The sequence below is a fragment of the Pyxicephalus adspersus genome, chromosome 2, assembly GCF_032062135.1.
Source record: "Pyxicephalus adspersus chromosome 2, UCB_Pads_2.0, whole genome shotgun sequence".
Classification (NCBI taxonomy): Eukaryota; Metazoa; Chordata; class Amphibia; order Anura; family Pyxicephalidae; genus Pyxicephalus; species Pyxicephalus adspersus.
In genome coordinates, this window is record NC_092859.1 from 54,548,881 (window position 1) to 54,568,880 (window position 20,000).

Here is a 20,000-nt window from a genome sequence, read left to right on the forward strand (position 1 = left end):
TCCTCGATCTAATCCATGACATGGCGACTAGTGCAGGCTAGATTATAAAGCCTGATGTTTGGGAAATTAACGCCCCCTTCCAACACTGGGAGTTGTAATTTAGTTAACTTTATCCGAGGCCTCCTTCCCAGCCATAAAAATCTGGAAAAGAACTCATTTAGAGCTTTTATGTCAGCATGCTTCAATAGAAGTGGTATAGTTTGTACACAAATAAACAAATAAACAAATTGTATACAATAAACGTGGAAAAGATACCATCTTGACAAGGTGGCATCGCCCCATGAATGACAATGGCAGCCTCTTCCACATTATTTTTCTTCCTTTTTAATCAGTAGCAATCACTTCATCACTTTTTGTGAAAACTCATTAATGCTTTAACTGTCTTGGGGTCCTGTGCCAAGATCCTCAATAAGACACATGGACTCCAGTTCTGAGTCACTGTCAGGGGAGCTAGCTCCTGGTTTTCCCCAGGATTGGGCCATTCTCCCTGGCCTGCAAGTGCCCAGTAGATCTTTGGAGAGCTCACTGAGACACACCTTCTTCTGTGCAGACTGTAAGCACTTCTGTGCAGGGTCCTCTCCTAATTCTGTGTCTCTGCCTGTACAGTATCTGTCTACCATTGTAACCCCTATTTAATGTACAGTGCTGCACAATATGTTGGCATTATATGAAAAATGTCTAATATTAAGAATCAAGATACATAGTTTAGTAAGTACAGCTCAGCTGTGTTGTTCACCAAGAATAAAAAATGTCATTAAATATATTTTTTACATGCAGTTAGTCTTACAGTATACTCATATTGTTCATCTGATTCAGCACAAGTATTACCCTTCCACTTTACCAAAATGTAGCAAAAATACTGACTGGCTAATACAAATATGATCATTATTGTTTTGACAGATAACTGTTTACTGTAGAGATATTCTGCCTAAACCCTGTTACTGCACTACATTTATAGGTTTGCATGATAACTTTAACAACCTACCTGGCATAATTATTTCAGGAAATCCCAGCTTCCTTGCAACCACTGTAGTTCTGTCCACGAGATGAGGGTAATCCTTGCGTATTTGTACAGAATCGCCAACCAGCATTTTTACTGTCACCCACAGTCCTGCAAAATATTCATCATTACCATTATCATCCCTAAATATGTAGTACTATTAGATAACTGCACCACAACAATTTTGCTACTGGGAATAACACGTGATTTACACAAAATCGAGTGTGCTGATTCCAAATCTAAACTCAGAATTTGCCTATCACGTACAGATTTTAAGTTATAGGCATGCTATAGCTGTTCCATTGGTCTGTAATTGGGTAATGTATTTTTACATAGGAGCATTATAACGGTTTATAACTGCCTCCTCAACTGAATCACATCCCCTGGTGACATGTCTTGGGCAAGTCAGTGAGCTGGCGTCAGAAATAGGTATATAAGGCGAGATGGACCAAGGGCTTGTCTCTAGTGCAAAACCATTTTATTGGATAGTACAGCTAGGCCATAGTGAGTCTGTTTTGAGCTAAAGATGAGAAGGAGCAGCTGTGTTAATAAACCAGAGAATTTTTGCTATATTTGTGGCAAATATACCCTGTGTGATCAACGCACCGAACCAAGAGGGTGAGATTTGCTTACAAGTATTACTTTCAATGTGAAATTGGAGATCAGGATAAACACAATGGTTGAATAGGAATAGGAATAAAATGCCTTTGGCTGAACCTATGGTTTGGAGTGGGCCAAAAGACCATCACTCAGACTGCTACTTTTGTATGAGTAAAATTGATCGGTTTTCGAAGAAGACTAAATCAAAAATTGTCTATCCGGATTGTGAATCTGCTCTGAAGCCAGTGCCACATCGTGTAGAGAGTCCAGTGCCAGTCCCTCCTACATCTGTTGTTACTGACAGTGACATGTCAGATTGGGAACAGGAGGATGATGTCAATGTTAAAGAATGTTATGAACCCCAATTTGAAGAGGGTAAGCCACCATTTATAAGCTAACCAGATTTAAATGATCTAGTAAGGGACCTGTCTTTGTCAAAAGAAAAGTCTGAACTGTTAGCCTCCAGATTAAAGGAGTGGAATTTGCTACAAAAAGAAAGGACAACTTCACACTTTTGTGATGGTCACACAAAGTTTGCAGGTTATTACTCCCTGGAAAACAACATTTGCTTTTGTACCGATGTGAGTGGTCTGATGATGGAGTTAGGTTGCGAATACATACCCGAGCAGTGAAGATTGTTCATAGACTTGAGCAAAACAAGTTTGAAAGCTGTATTGCTGCATAAAGGTAACGAAAAACCTTCTGTTCCTCCTGCTCATCCCAAGGGAGTGAAAGAGACATACGAATTTATGGAGGTCTTTTTGAAATTGATTACCCATTCCGAACACAAGTGGAGTGTTTTTGGTGACCTGAAGGTGGTGGCACTCCTTCTTGGCCTGCAATTGGGATATACAAAATATATGTGCTTTCTGCGCCTGTGGAACAGTCGTGATGACCATTACAAAGTGAAAGAATAGACACCCAGACCTGAACACACTGTTGGCCAGTACAACGTGAAGCATAAATCTCTTGTTGATCCACAGAAAGTTTACCTTCCGCCACTTCGTACTAAACTTGAAATAATGAAAAACCTTGTTGTTGCAATGGATCGTGATGGTATGGGATTTCAGTATCTGAGGGAAGTTTGGAAACAGATGCTAAACTGAAAGCAGGCATTTTTGTTGGTCCCCAATCTGCGATTTGATGTGTGATGCCAATTTCAGAGACAAACTCAACCCACTTAAACTTGCTGCTTGGGATTCATTTGGGCTAGTTGCACAAAACTTCCTGGGCAACCAGCGAGCTGAAAACCATGCTGAGTTTGTGAACAACATGCTAACAGCATACCATCAACTTGGCTGCTGAATGTCACTTAAAATTAATTTCCTTCATTCCCATCTGGTCTTCCTCCCACAAAATTTGGGTGATGTGAGTGATGAACAAGAAGAGAGGTTCCACCAGGACATTTCTGGTATGGAAACAAGATATCAAGGCCAGTGCAACCCCAATGTGATGGACGACTACTGCTGGTTTCTGCAACGGGAGACAGCGGGGAGCCACAAATGCAAAAGCAAGTGCCTGAAACCCTTCTGAAGTGTACATGTGTGTTGAACAAGTACTGAGGTGATATATGTGTAATTGTATATGTTGTTGCAACAAAAACTATGTTTTATGTTTTTTTCCATGACTATGTCATGGAACTATGAGCAAAATTTAATTATGTATAAAGATTACATAGTAACTTCAGAACAGGAGAAAGTAGCTAATCACATTTATACATGAAATTAACTGAAGAACCTGACGTCCTAGGTAGATTTGGATTCAGCGCACTTGATTTAGTATAGGACACATGGATGAGACCACGCAGCAAACAATATTTATTTTTTTGTGATGCAGTAAATCACTTAGTACTGCCATGATGGTACTAAATCATGGTGTATTGAATATTTTGAACCCTTAATCAAGCAAATAGCGTTATTCAGAAATATGCTTAAACACAATGCTTTAAAAGATTGAACTATATAATGTTTTTAGGCATTAAACTAATACCATCTGCAATACTATTATTTTGCCACTGAAACATATTTACTGTACAATTCCACAAAAATAGACAATTTATTTACCTTGACCCCCACTATCTCCTTTTAAAGCTGTGACCTTGCCTAGAAGATTGTGCAGAAAATCATTCTCAGCAACTACCCTGTAAGAAAGCAAAGAGAAAACAATGGTAATTTGCATACATATTTTATCCAGGAATTAATGATAAACACTTTAAATGGGCAATTGTTGCTAAAAATGGGAATGAATGCACCTACCAACGTATATTACCTCACAACCAATCTTCCCTGTCTTGTAAAGCTACAGTTCTTATTTTTCAAGTGGTGGTACATGGTTAAACCAAATTTAGCCCCATCAAAACAAATAATATTGGTACAAATGGGCATTTTTGCATAGACTACATGCAGTGTCCAAGTGTATTTTGCCATCCAAACTACTTCTATAGACTAGCGGCCAGTACTGGGACCGGTGTCTTCCAGCCTCCTATACAGAGGTGTTCGGGGGAGAAGTTTAGTAGCCAAGTGTCCTAATGTCTGTGCAGGAGAGCAGCCAGCAAAGAGGCTGCATTCTCCTGCTATTCAGAGTGCAGTGACACGTGTGACGGGTCTTTATAATTAGGCTCCCAACAGGTTAAAAGCCACAAGTTTGATGCTTCTGCGTTGTGGTGGGGGGTTCAATGGGGGATCTCAGGACAGTAATAAATCTTTGCCAGCTGATTTAAGCTCTGTGGGATCCAGCCCAAATATACCCCTTTTCCTGAGGAGGAGGAAAACGACTTTGGGAAAGAAGGGGGCACTCCTAGGAATTACACTTTTTATTTTGCTCCTCAAAAGCAATATTATATAATAGATCATATTTTTTTTTTTTTTGGAACATTCTTCCTATCGGCAATAGTTAAGGCTGAGGAGTTTATGAAATTGATACACACTTTTTTGATCTGAACAAACTGAAGGAAACGTCTCCTTGTACTAATTTGGGATGCACATAATGCCCACTATAAGGGGAGAATTTATTAGAATGGCCTCAAGATTTAAAAAGAAGGAGGCTTAATTAATAGGACTAAAACTTATAAGACCCTTTTAGCAAGGCATAAAAGAACCCACAATTGCATTTAAGGCCACAGACAGAATCTCAAAATCTCTTAGGATGGATTTTAATTTACATTTGACTACCAGGGTGGAGAAGTTGATCAGATGGGCAGCATAAATACTTTTCTGTGGAACAACTCAAAATCCAATAAACAAATTGAAAGAGTTTGAGGACTTCTACAGTAAATTATACGAGCATACTTTACAATATTCACTAGCAAAGACAAATTGTTTTTTGGTACCACAATTTAAAAACGAGCATAAAGAAATCACAATTGAGGAAATACTCAGTGTTAAAGTCATTAAAAATTAAGAGTTCTACAGGACCAGACGGGTTCCTTAATATTTATTATACAAAATTTAGAAATAAACTAGCACCTCAATTAGCAATAAATTTTAATTTTTAAAGAAGAAGAGCGACATTTTTACCCAGAATTTACCCAAATTTTGTGCACATTAGTGTTATACCTAAAGTAGGGAAGGATCAAACAGATTTAAGGAATTACACTGGGGAACACATTTTGTTAGAACTTACACTTGTTTTTTTACTAATTTTTAGGTGGTGAATCCAGAAATTACCCCAGTTTTTTGCTATCACATCCTGTTTTTACAATACATGGTACCCTCCATTTTTGTCAAAAAACATACACATTTTACACACAATAAAAAATAATGAAATATTTACTTGAATGTACAGTTTATTTAAATTTCTTTAGTTCATACAAAATGATTTATTGTTATTCTGACATTTTTTTTTACAGGAAAAAATTTGAAAATAATTGGGTAAGCGGTTAAGGTAAAAATGTATGCTTATAGCTTTTCCTGGAGTGTTCAGTGTTAGGACAATCCCACCGAATGCAATAGTAAGCCATTATATATACATCCTATCCACCCTGATACCGTCCTTCCATGACCTTTAAATCCAGGTGGAATCGTTCACCTTGCTCATCACTGACTGCACCAAGATTTTCCGGGAAGTTAGAAAGATGGCTATGCAGAAAATGCACCTTGATGCTCATATTGCAACCAAGCATTTTGTAGCTCTCCAAAAGTTTCTGGACTATTTCTGTTTAATAATTTGCTTGTGTGTTTCCAAAAAAATCTTTGACAATGGCTTTGAATGATAACCAAGCATTCTTTTCGACTTCTGACATTGTCCTGATGAAATGTTCATCTTTGATGAGCTGGCGGATCTGTTGACCATCAAACACACCGGCCTTTATTTTTTCAAATGGCAGGCTAGGAAATGCCAAAATGATGTACTTGAAACATTCTCCTTCAGTTGGCAAAGCTTTAACGAACTGCTTCATCAGACCTGGTTTTAGGACCGATCTTGGAGGCCAATTAATTTCCACCAAATGCCTCTCACGAGCTCTGCTGTCCCACACGAACAGATAACAGGAATACTTTGTGTATCTGCGTTGCTGACCAAGAAGGAAGCATACCATTTTAAGGTCAACACAAATGACCCAATTGTGTTGGTGATATTGAAACAGATCAATGACTTTCTTTATGTCTGCATATTCTTCACAAAGAGAAACTGAATGGCCAATTGGGACTGACCCAAATATATTTCCATTGTGAAGGAGGACACACTTTAAGCTCCGCTTTGAGCTATTAATCAATAGTTGCCATTCAGTTCAGCTATAGATTACAATTCCTAATTCCTCCATTAAACCAAGTATGTTATAGCAATACACAAAGCCACTGTCAGTTCTAAAGTACTGGAGAAATGCAATTTCTCTGGTTCGAAAGTACGATACCCTTCTTTTTTCAAGTAAGTTTTTCTCACGCAGTGTTGATGCTAGCAGTTCTGAAGCCTTCTACAATAGTCCCAAATCATGTGCAGATCACTCAACTCATGCTGAGCAAATCCCTAATAAACAGAGTCCTCTTCAATTTCAAACTCTTCATCATTGTTGTCACCTAGTTCATCACCATAATCATGTTCTTCAAGAGAGGGTAGTGTAACGAAAACCGGCACCGGGATTTCATCTGAATGAGCCACTGGGTGTATAGCTAATGGTAGACTAGGATACTCTGTTACATTTATTTTATTTATTTCACTATACAAAAGTAACAGTCACTGAAATGATCTCCTGGCTCTCACCAAACCATAGGTATACCAAATGGCATCACATGTTCCCTTTGAACACATCCGTAAACCCTTGACACACTGTTTGCACACCTTATGAGGGGCCCAAGACTTATCTTGATCACCAAGTTTAACTTAGAAATATGCCAAATAGGCTTACTCTACAAATGTGCTGATGTTTTCCCTTTGACTGGGAATGGTGAAACTGCCACAGATATAACAAAAAGAGTCAGGGTTGCTTAGGCACGACGAGAAACAGCAGAGCCAGACATGCTCTGAAAAAAAGGAAATACGTCTGTAAGTAGAAAAACAAATTTTGTTTATTCACTACATAGAGCAGCGCACAACCTCTGACCACACTGTCTTGCGTGTAAATTAATAGCCTATACAAATCCATGCTACAGTAATCCCAATATTTTAAGCAGTAGAGAAAAAACCTGACGTGATAGAAGAAAACTGAGCACCTGAGCTTTAGTGAGTAAGAGGTAAGTGTGACACTCCTTGTCTCCTTCCCTCCCCCTTCAGTTTCCTTGTTGTTCCACCATCCCCTCTCAAGATTCAAGTGATGTCCTTAGCCATATCTTGCTGTCTGTGTTGTCAATGGGCTCCCATGCTCCTTTATTTTGTAAATGCCATGCTCTGATCTGGTAATCATATCTCATAATGCAGGGGCTTAATTCCCCCAATAAATGCAGGTTGGCTCTTAAATACAATGCTACCCTTCACGTCAATGTAGTGAGTATCCAGGAGACCAGGTTCTCCTCAACTTCCCCTAATCATATACATAAAAATTTATTTTTCAAGCATCCTTCAGGGAGAAGAAGTGTGGTGTCTTAATTGCCTTTCACAAAAACACTACATTTTAAAGTAATTTGAAGATTGCTGACCTCAGTGTCCACTACTGCAGGGTACACTCTTTGATACGAAGTAACATTGGTCACCTATTATGCCCGGAATGCCTATCAACCGTTCTTTTCTTCCCAGTTGCTGAAGGTGATCTCCGCTCACGAGAAGGGGACCCTGTTTATGATGGGACTCTAATTCTTTACTAAATGTTAGACCGCTTTCAAAGTGCCCTATCCCTATCCACTATGCACCAGCTCCACCACACCTTACACGCTATATGCGGTTTGATTTGATGTGTGGAGGGAACATAACCCACGGGCCAAGGACTTCATGCCCCCCCCCCCCCCCCTTTTCAGGGTCCTTTCTTTACCCCTCAAGTCAACCTTTCAACAAGCGAATAAGCCTTTCAACAAGTGACTATGAAATTTATAGGGTCCCAAATTCCTGCAAATATTCTCAGAATGCTCAACTAGCCACACTGACTGCCATATTTGCAGCTGGCTCAGCGCCCCTATGGGTAGCCTTGGAAACACATTTGTGCCATGACTACACTGGCATTTGCCCACCTTGAGGCCCACCGTTACAAATCCTTTGTTAAGGCACACATTCCACATATGGGACTCATTAAAATATTCCAGCAACCTCATTTCACTCCTCCTCCTTATCCTCACCACAACACATAATCCCATGTTTTAACTTGGCTTTGAGTCGCCAGCCAGCTTCACCTGGTGGACCACCCAGGGCATCACCACACTACATACTTTACTACAAAGGCAAACCATTAGTTCTTGGAAGACCCCTAGGGATAATTATGACATTCCCTATGAAGAATTTTTCTGGTACATGCAGGTAAACCACTGGGTGGCTTACCTGATAAGCAGAAGACAGTTGGTAACTCCCCTTACTTTATTTAGGAGTTTTGGAGTATCACTGGTATACTCTTACCATCCACTCACTCCCACTCTTAGGTTGTAGGCTGGGAAAGGGATCTAGGTGTGCAACACCCCGGTGAGGTATGGAGAGATATTTGAGCAACCACTGAAACATGCTCTAAAAAAATCTGTACGCAGGAGTTAGCCCTTAAGGTGCTAATGAGCTGGTACATGGTCCCTTCAAGACTGGCACACCTACATCCCTCTCTTTCTGCCATGTGTTTCAGGGGCTGCCAGAGTACAGTGGACGTACTTCACACCTGGTGGGCATACTCCACAGTAAGCTAGGTTCTGGACGCAGGCCTTCTGACCTCTGAAGGCACTATTGTGGATTCCTGGTCTGCCCTGCTGCATCTTACACCATCTAACTTGCGACAATTCCAATGTAAACTAGCCATGTATGTATTGCTTGTAAACAAACCATTGCTCAAGCCTGGAAAACACAATCTGGATTGATAGCATGTGTATTAATGAAAGATTAACCAGCATTGTTCTGGATCATCACAGGCTACAACACTTTCATTCCTCCACCGCCCTGACAACTCCATATGAGGACTACCTTGGCTGAGACTCAACATTAGGACATTCCATTGTTTCAAAGCCCCTATATTCACAGTGCCACTTACCCACCCTTCAACTGGACTAACTTATTCATCCTTCGGTCCTTAAGATCACCCACAACCTCAGCTGTGTTTAGCAAAAAAAATTTTTCTGCAAGCCATGCAAACCACCCTTCCACCCTCCTGCCTCCGTCCTGCACATGAGTGAGCAGGGAAGCCCCGTTTGTATCTAGGAGTCGTCGGATGTCCTTAATCCAGGGACTGGGACCACCTGTTCTAAATATTGACAATTTTCACTACCAATTCATAAATTAAATTCAGTATGTGTAACTAATTCAACTTTTAAATACTTACGGGTGGAATGGTATAAAGTGTTGTTTTTCTTCATCGCTTTCTGCTTTACCTTTAATCATATCAGTGATATCCATGACTAAAAAAGTAAAATATTTCTATGTCAAACAGGCATTATTGTACATTATTAAAATGCTTAAAAGTGACATGGAAGGAGTTGGTTTAATATGAATGTAAAAAAACAGGACTTTTCATTTCATTACTAATGATAATAATCAGGGGACAATTCACTGTGCTATGTGAAAAGCTTGTTTTCCTTTATTAAATGAACCCCAATATAGGAAAACAGGTGATGTCATTAGCAACAGGGGGACAAAAAGCCTGTGTATAACTGGAAAATATTACTGGTATTTGTTTTAACTGTCGTAATTATAACAAAAACAAGTTATTTTTTAGCAACAATTGTCCATGTATAACTAGAAATGAGTGATTTTTTTTTTGTTTCTGTTTGTCCCTATTCACTTCATCCTCTGTCCCTGATTAGAAGTAGCAGAAAATGGCATCTGCCCAAGCTCGTCCCTGTCTTACCAGCATAGTAACAGAAAACGTAGGAGATGTCAACAGGTGTGCCAAAGTGGTGACTTGTCACTGGACGATTTTACCACGTGGGACATCTGCATTTGGAATTGAGCTCTGATTGCACAAGATAGCTCTAATCTGAGACAGAATCCAATCAGAACAATCTGACCACCACTATTTACTATATTATTTTCTAGCAAAAACTCTTTTATGTGGTCTTTTATCAGATTCTACAGTTTTTTCTAAACTATAGAAGTTACATTTACAGGTCTACAGTTACTTGGTATAGACTCTATAGATTCTTTTGTGAATATGTCAAACCATTGGTATGAATTGGTGAATAAATAGTTACTAATAATTAGAAAAAAAAAGATTTGAAATCACAGAGCTCAGCTCTATGAGAATACATGGGTGTAAGCCACCTAGTCCTGGTGCTATACTTGCCCTAAATATTTTTAAAGGTAGCTCCCTTTTTACTTTGGTTTAAATAACATAAATGGAGTTTTAAATAAAAGATGTAATATTTTGGTTTTTATGTTTAAAAGGTAATGCCCAAATGTTTACATAGATGAACCATATCGTCACAGGATACACTTCAGCGTTTAAAAAAAAATATATTAGAGGATTCTACCTATAGGACTATATGTTAATTTACTTATCTCCAAGACACTTATAAAACCCCTCTCTTTTCTATATATCATATAGACTTAACTATGTGCAGTTTGCATACAATTGACTTGAAAACTTCTGCACCTTGTTCTTCAAAGATAATATTCCTTCACAGGCTAAATCATAGACAGAAGCTTTTATCATTGGAAAAATGCATTGTTTTCATCTTTTCCATTTGTGCTTCCCGTTTATAACTTAAATTAAATGTAATAAATTCTGGTTTGTATGAAAATATCATGTCTAATAAAGCATTATTTCTAGTTCAGACTTCAACAAATTGCACCATAAAATATTCTTTTAATACACCAGCCAAATTCTAGGTAGTTACAATCATCCATTATTTCCTGCCTGTGTTGACTTTTCAGTCTGTGTATTATGCTGATTCTCTACCTCTTCATTTTAAGTAATCTCTTGTGTACTGCAAACCTTTATGGTGTTTCATTCTCCAAGCTGTTGTGTACACATCTAAACAGGATGGTATATTGGTACTTAATATTTAACTTTTCAAAGGTTTACCTCATTTTGAAATGCATATAGCAGTTGCATTGGTCTGGAAACTCTGCTAGACATTCTAGAGTTCATGATCAATATAAATCTCAGAATGTAGTTAAGCCTGAGTACAATTATGCAAGAAAAACTATTCACAGGGTTCATCCCCTAAGGAAAATAGGTCTACTGATGATGCACACATAAAGCAGACCACTTCCATTTACTATTTTTTAAATGTTTATGCGGGCAATTATTAAATTATTATACTATAACAATTTTGGGGAAAGGTCTGCTTTAAGTGCTTACAAGTATGAATCTGTTCTGTTGTAGTATTCCTATTTAATAATATATGAATTATGTTCTGATACTGCACCTGCTACACCAAAGGGACGCCTTAATCCTTGTGTGCATTTCTTTATGTTGGTTTCCTTAAGGTCCATTCGCCCAATCCTTACTATCTGGCATACTAAGTAAATCCGATCCCTGTTAAGATCTTTGTTTCCAAGATCCTATATAAAATAAAATTATTATTATGTTATACATATCTAATTTATAGCATATATAACATATGTTATATGTGTTTTATATATCGATTTTTTTTTTTTTTTTTTTTTGAGCTGCTTGACAACTGCAAGGTTATGACTATGAGTTATAAGTATAAGTATTAAGCCACTTATTGGTAAATTAGTACCTTCTGATAAAAATTTTCTTTTTAAGAAGCTCTGTAAATGAAAAAAGAAACTCCAGGCAAGTAATATTGACCAATGAGTTACTAATGCTACGCATGATACACTACAGTACACCTATACAAAGCTTTACTAAGGGTTTAGGCGTGTAGCAGGTGCAATATCAAAACATCATCAAAAAACCTTGCGTTGAGAATAACTGTGCTCTTGTCATTATTAGGGAAAAACACAGAGACCATTTAGGGAACTACAATTACCTACAATTGTACTCTATGTGGTTATCCAGTGGCAGCACAAAGTGGAATCAACTTCTGCCTCTGGAACTATGTTTATAATAAACATTAAAAATAGCATAGCATTACAGTAATTTGGTCACACTGTGTAAAGTGTGCCGGCTCTTATAGTAAAAATCCTTTAACCAAATGTGTCCCTACAACCATGTGGAAAAGCAAATCACATTAGCCACAGTGGTATAAGGATCTATGAGATTCCTATAAGAATTTAAGCAAAAAAATTTAAAAATCAACTTTGCAAAGAACACCCAGTCATGTTTGGTGTAAATTTAAAAAATAATATATATTTTTTTAAATTTGCACATGGTTCAATGAATTAAGTCTGTCCAAAGTCACATTATATGCTAAACTTCTCCTGTCAAATGAGGTAAAGTTGTACTGGCTTCAATCACCTAAATATTTTGGAACAAAAATATTTTTTAAAATGTTTCTTAAGCATGTTTAGGTATTTAGGATGAAGCAAATTATGGAAGCCCTGGAATGCAGCTAAAATAGCGTCAGGCTGCAGCCACTCCTGATGAGACCCCCCTCTGGGCTCTAAGGTAGACATATTAAGCAAGTTAAATGTGATAGTTCATAACACTCTGCAACCCATGTCTAAACAGGTAATGGAGCACCTTCTTAAAGAAATTAGAGATATTGACCACTGTACCATGGTGCTGAAGCATGGATTTGATGCCCTGCATACTACCGCAGCTTCACATCTAAAGAGCCGCATGTGGCTCGCGAGCCGCAGGTTGCCGACCCCTGCCCTAGACTGTATTAACCTCCTGGGCCGTACATTCCTATCTGCATATATATATCTACATTATCTTTTATGAAAATGTATTTTACATTGTAGGCCTGTAATTCTTAGGCATAACTCACCAAAATATGTCAAATATTTAATAAATATGATAAATGTATTAATAAACTTTAAATAAAAAATACAAAAATCTGTTAAAACAAGGGTGCATAAATAAAGCAAAACTACTGAAACCTCTACTATAACTGTACAGTAGCATATATATATGTAGTGGATTCAATACAGTTATTTTGTATTGAATCCAATCCAAAATATTTTGAATTCCCTGCCACGCTTACACGCACCAACATCCCGGGGAACATCAGTGCACTCGACGGGGGACAGACGGGGGACAAGGAGGATGCAGTCAGAGGATGGCAGGACACTGGAGGACTCCGATGGGACCAGGTAAGTCCTTATTTTTTTTTTAGCTATCCTGAGTGTGGCTCGGGGTTACCGCTATCAAGACGTATAGAGAGCACACATTATTAGATCTAACACAGCAACTGCAGGTAAATCCTTGCACTGCAGATCCTGAGGTACAGCCTTCTCTATGGCAATAAGAACAGTGTGGAGCACAGTAATGCCATTAACAAATCTCATCCCCAAAACTCATCTAACAGTACCTATAGTTTAAAAACAGAGAGCCTTGCATCTCCAAGTACAGAAACAAAGCTTTAAAGCTACAAAACAGGCATGACTAAGAAGTATTTCCTACCTTATAATTGTTTGCTTCTGAGGATCATATAGTGACATAAAAAGTTCAGCATCTTCTCCTATTCTGCATACAAAATTCCGTACAAAGACATAAAGACCATATGTAGGTGCGGACGATACACGGCCATGCACACTATAGTCACTCTGATCTTTGAACTGGAAAGCAAATAAGGTAAATAATGAAAAAAGGTATAAATTAAAATGAATGTATTCAATTATATTTCATGAATTAAAATGAATGTATAATTTAGAATGAAAATTATGCACACTTTTTAGATAAGTGCATTCATGCCATTTTAAAGACTTATCAAATATTTTTTTTATTTTTTAATACATTTTGATACAAGAATCCTGATGGCCCTGAATTATCCTTGGTATATGGTACAAATAAAGCTTTATCTTGATGTGCTGGCATCTATATACCTCAGGATGATGTAGAGTGAAACAGGGCAATGACCAATATAAACATTTTCTTTGAGAGAATAGAAGGTATTATGAATTATGCAGAGATGGCAGGAAAATTTAGCTTTTAATGATTTTTATACAGTATATATATTTTTTTTCTACGTATATCAAGTCTTTGGCCAACATGATTTCATTTAGATCGCCACATCACTAATAACATACATTTTAAAAAACAAAGGATTCTGACAAACTTGATTGATCTAATAAATCTATTGTTACATTGGCAAGTAAGTATCCATATATATGTATATTTTATATATTGACTGCATGTCTGGTACATTTATGAAAATGCCATATTTTTAGTATATTTACCTTCAGTGATTCTCCTGAGTAAGCAAATTTAGGTCACAGGTTTAAACCTTAGCCAATACACCATCAGCAAGTAGTTTGTATGTTCTCCTACTGTTAGCGCCCACATCCCAAAAAAAACATGCAGTTAGGTTTTTTGGCTTTTCCTTAAAATTGTCCTTAGTCAGTGTTAATAACATATGGCTATGATAGACATCTTAGATTGTGACAGTTAGTGATATGACAATTGACTTTGTAAAGCACTGAGTAATATGTTGGTGCAAAATAAATACAAGTGAATAATAATTTGCAGATACTTGTAAACAATAATTAATTTTTTTGTACAACCAAACATGCAGGTCGAGATTTGCAAATTGTAGCTTGAACCTTTAAATCATAACTTTATTTGTATTTTGCACATCCAGTAGCCGCTGAAAAATTGTGAATTCTGCTCCTATTTCTCACAGTTTTCTCTACTTATGTTTTACTGCCAATTTTTTTTTTTTCACAGGTGAATTTTTACTTGCAAGTTGATAAGAAAATTTTTCCTGATCTTGATGATTGTGATACCATGTTCCTGGAGGTATAGGGGAGCTAAAAGTAAAGTTAGGTTTCGGCAGAAACTAGTCTCTAATATGAGAATCACAGCAATCCCCTGTACTTTTAGTAGTCTGCAAGTCCAAGCAGTCAGTAGTTAATGTTTTCCCTGCCTAGGTACCTATTTCTGATCAGAGCATGATCAGGAAGTAATAAGGCATCTATCTTCTAAAATAATGTTTTGTTCGGTCTTCTATCACTGAAGTTTCTATTCAATCTAGAAGGAATTCATGGTGTGAAACAAATAATACGAAATGTGATTTTATTAACATCTACTGAAAAAAAGCATATAGAGCCCTCCTGTCTTAGTCTGACTATGCAGGACAAAAGGCATTTTATTTATAGGGCTACTATGCCAGCATTTCAGAATCTCCTTGAAATAATTACCAGTGCTTCAAACAGTAATTTTAAAATTCCAGAAAGGAAGATTTTTTGTTACACTGATTAATTGTACCCCTATTTTCCTAAATTGTAAAAATTGTAAAATTGCACCAGAATACATTTTTTTTTATATTTATTTACGTATTTTAAAATCTTTGTTTTATCTAATTTTCTTGCTTTCATTTGTCCAGAACATATTGTAGCTATTCAATCTGTTTTGTGACAATATTAGCTTTGTATCACTCTTGGCATTCCCAAATAAATAATTGTTGGCCAAATCTCATAACATGTATTTAAACCTACACAGAAAATTAAATTACCTTAATCCAATTACATTGGTTTCAAAAAATTGTGTCAAGACAGATGCTCATTGGGCCTGATTTATAAAAACTCTCCAAGACTGGAGACTTTCATGGGGGAACCTGTGTGATCAAACAAACCTGGAATGTATTTCTTAAAAATATTTTGCTATCAATTGGCAAATGTTTTTTAATCCTGGACTAGACCTTTTCCAGGTTTGCTGGAAAACATATTACCCCAAAATGGTCTATCTTCTCCAGTTTTGAAGAGCTTTGATAAATCAGGCCCATTGTCCAAGAACATGACAAAAGATGAAAAAATGAAAACATTTCTAATTTTTAGAATATAATTCAAACTTATGGGCTTTGTTTGGTCAGTTTCAATGTAAAAGATTTACATAACCCCTACTATAATCCAATTGAAAAAGTAGTCCTTTGGCAGAACAACTAAGTATGTTCTAAAACTATGGTCATCATTAGAAATCACAAATAGTATTTAGGTCAACACATTGCTAAGTAAGAAAAAAAAAGATTGTGCTTAATTACCATTTCTTCCTTTATGCGCTCTGTTATTTTCTCAGTAGCTTCTTTGTGGGCATCAAACAATCTAATCACACTTGTTTTGTCTGGATCCAGAATATTTCCATCTTCATCTCGAACAATCAGATCAAGTTCAAGAATCCTGTAAGTATGACATGTGTCAGTACAGTAACAAATATCAATAGATCACATGGTCATGCAGGAACAAGCAACACACATGTGCTTTGCTATTTATTCCAGTAATATTTTTTTAATATTGTAATATTACACCTAAATCCTTTTAATTGTGTTTTTTTTTGTTCAGCTTTGTCACTATTACAAGTGTGTCTCAAATACAATGTCATAGCACAGGTGACTGTTTCTTATTTGAATAATAGAGATCTGTTGGCCTTTATTATCACCTCTGCAGTAATCCGAAGTCAGTAGGCCAAAGATTACATGTGCTTGATCAACTTCTTCCCTTGTCAGAGAAGCTGGGATTTGACAGTTTTGAAGCCAGAAATGATTATGAATATCTGTGCCAGAAAGCTGAGAGAGTTTTTTTTTGTTCGAAAAATAAATGTCATATTACCGTTAATTCTTTAGAACCCAGCTGTTGAAACCAAAGTAATATTTCTTACTGTATATAGCTGTTTCCAAATATTGCCCCATTCCCTTAGAGTAGCTGTAACTTCTCGCACCAATGGAATTTCAGCTGGCACTATATGTTCTGTGTTCCTAGATAGAGAAATCAATAGAATGATCATACCCGTTGGGGAACATATTTTAATGCATTTATTATGAAATCTTGTGCGTTTAGTTTGCAAAAATATTAGCATGGTATTTTGGTCTATTTTATGACCAAGGAGGAAGTTTTAGTTTTTTATGACTGTAAAGGCAAAATATTGAGTATCAGGTAAACATGAAATATTTATACATATGCAACACATCATGTTATGTCTAATCTACAACAATGATATTCAAACTAAGGTTAAACCCATACTAATTAGACATGTTGCAAGATTAGATACAGTAAAATGTGTTTTTGTAGATGTGTTGCTAAAAGTTTTTCACTATAGTTCTGCACACATGCGGCTTACTACAATAGCTTGATCTCTTAAAGTAGAGTTTTTCAAATTATGAAATATTGTGAACATATATATCTAGCCAACAGGTAGAGTTTTAGTATCCTTATCACACGTGAAATATTGTTCAACTTTACTTCACATGTCCTGTCTTAAAAATAATTTCCTCCTTTTTATGTATCATTGGACTAACTGATGCTGTTTTTGTGGAAGTGCAGCAGATAATTCAACTATCATGAAGATGCTGTAAATATCTGGAAGCTTTCATCTTGCAACCCCAGAAATTATTTTATTTTAAATTGTTATGTTTGCTGTTTTGGACAGTAACATTGCATGTAAACTGATGTCATAATAGCTGAGACATGTAGTTCCTCTGTAGTATTAGTGCTAACCTATACAGTGTATATTTTGCATACCCAATCAATAGTTTGCCTGCTGCAAGGGAGCTGCATTTCTCAGCATTGTCCCCATTTATATGCAATATTAAACATATACATATTTTTATATCTATAGTGTTATGTATAATATACTTCTGGCCACTCTAATCTGTTTGGAGTGATGTATGGTTCATACTCTGAATAGCTACCATGAAAAGGAAGTGAGCTTACCTTTTCTTTTGAATTAGGACATCCTTAATATGAATAAAAGATTTAGGGAATATCCCCTGTGGAGAAAAAAAAAAGAAATAAGACTTTATTATTTTATTTTTTGGGTGGGGGGGGGGGGGTTATATTGTAAATGTACAAATGCATGATGAAACATTCAACAATAGATCATTATTAGAAACATAATCACTAACACACACTTAACATGTTTTGTAATTAAATCTTTGGAAAAAATATATTCCATCGGAATAAGTAAAATTATCTGTGCCACTACAGGGGGGAAGTTTTTTTCACTTTCTGTTGTATTCTTAAAGCATACCTAAACTCAGAAATTTCAGTTTACATAAAAGGGCAGACAACTCTTGTATGTAAGGTAAAATTTCAGTTGTTTTTCATATCAAACTTTGGCACATCTAGTCAGCCTATTAAAACCCTGTCAAAGTTCCATTCTCATTTGCGTAAACTCTATGCTGCCCCTGATACCATTTCCCCTGAAGAAATACGTACTAAACTATCAGGAGCTAGTCTCAAGCAGATAACCGACTTGTGGCATATGTCACTTGAAGCACCTAATACATATCTAACATGCTATAAAGATGCTTAAACCACATAGGAGACTGGGACCTCATCTCTCCCAAGTTCTCTGATCTGCTTGTCCTTCGCCTGGTAAAATTATTTAACCAACTCCTGAAGGGGAGGTTTTTCGCCCAGATACCCTATCTGCAAATATTTGTATGTTACCTAAGCCTAATTTAGACCATAGTTCTTGGTCCAACTATAGAACTATTTCACTGTTAAACTTGGACATCCCACCTTTATACTGATATTGGTAGTATGATTGGCAGAGAACAAGTTGGGTTCATACCCCAGAGACATGCTGGTGATAATATCCACAGGCTGCTTCACTTGATTAGCGAATCAGCGAAATCCAGACGTACTCCAGCTATGTTATTGTCTCTTGACATCTGCAAAGCTTTTGACACAGTATCTTGGTCATATCTTTTTACTCCACTTAGCACATGGGGCTTTGGCCCTAATTTTCTATGTTGGATTAGGGCGTTATATACCGAATCTAGAGCTGCAGTACATTATGCAGGGTTCCAGTCAGCATATTTTCCCATTCCCAGAGGCACACGTCAGGGGTGCCCGCTATTACCGAAAACTCCATGCAGATAGTGTCCTGGCCAAGATTCAAACCTGGGACCCAGCGCTGCAAAGGCAGGAGTGCTAACCACTGAGCCACCATGCTGCCCAGTGGTTAGATGAAAGGTTATACAAGGACTTACCTTATACTTCCTGTGTCTACAACAGCGGTTGCCAACTGGTGGTCCGTGGACCACTGGTGGTCTGTGAGAAAATTTTAGAGGACCACGGCTCTGACCGGTGCGCCCCCGAGCGGGGTCCTTCTTCTAACCCCCCTGGGAGGCCGCAACAGCCTCCGCTGAGGACCATGTCCCCCGTACAAATCGCATGCTCAGGGAAGCAGGTGGGTTGTGTCTCTGGACACAAAAAATAAATCTGTAAAAAAAGTCTGCAAGTCTCATTTGAAATATAGAACCAATTGAATCTTACCTCATGTGTTCTCTGTTTTACCAGATATCCTTTGTACCATTCTAAAATTAAAAATACACAAATGTATCTATTATCTATTGTGTCTATTATCTATTAAACATTCTCATCAGTAATAAAATTGCTATACAAGCAAGCCAGGCATGAGCTATTGTTCTTCTATGGAATTTTCAAATAATAATAATACAAAATTGCCTGTGTAAGATATTAGCATAACTTTCATGGAAGAACAAACAGGGGTCTCAGCATGTCAAAACACACATTTTAACACATGCACTTGATCAGTATATATATATAGGTGGTACTGCACAAACAATGGCTGTAATTTTTTTTTTATCCAATACATTTCATGACAGGAGTCTGACAGGAGTCATGACAGGAGTTAAAATAACCTCTTGTTAAAAACACATTGCCCTCCACTGTGCACTTTGCCTTTTGTTCTGCACTTCACAGTACTCTGCTCTGTGTGTTGTGCATTCTGTATTGCACCCCACTCACCTCCTGTACACTGTACTGTGCATTTACTAATACACACTAAGGTATGCTACTCTGTACGGTATAGTGT

At 37.1% G+C, this 20,000-nt stretch overlaps 1 protein-coding gene across 1 annotated transcript in view; it reads right to left on the bottom strand.

The window, feature by feature from the left end:
* The window catches only part of DOCK2 (dedicator of cytokinesis 2), a 134,617-nt gene that overhangs the window by 102,517 nt on the left and 12,100 nt on the right, over positions 1-20,000 (bottom strand). Inside the window, exons 3-12 of the mRNA XM_072398983.1 lie at positions 19,439-19,479; positions 17,870-17,925; positions 16,786-16,914; positions 16,204-16,339; positions 13,629-13,783; positions 12,291-12,324; positions 11,521-11,656; positions 9,474-9,549; positions 3,664-3,740; positions 986-1,111 (exon numbers count right to left, since the gene is read on the bottom strand). Of these exons, the coding sequence (XP_072255084.1) occupies positions 986-1,111; positions 3,664-3,740; positions 9,474-9,549; positions 11,521-11,656; positions 12,291-12,324; positions 13,629-13,783; positions 16,204-16,339; positions 16,786-16,914; positions 17,870-17,925; positions 19,439-19,479 (966 nt within the window). The remainder of the gene's footprint in view (positions 1-985; positions 1,112-3,663; positions 3,741-9,473; positions 9,550-11,520; positions 11,657-12,290; positions 12,325-13,628; positions 13,784-16,203; positions 16,340-16,785; positions 16,915-17,869; positions 17,926-19,438; positions 19,480-20,000) is intronic.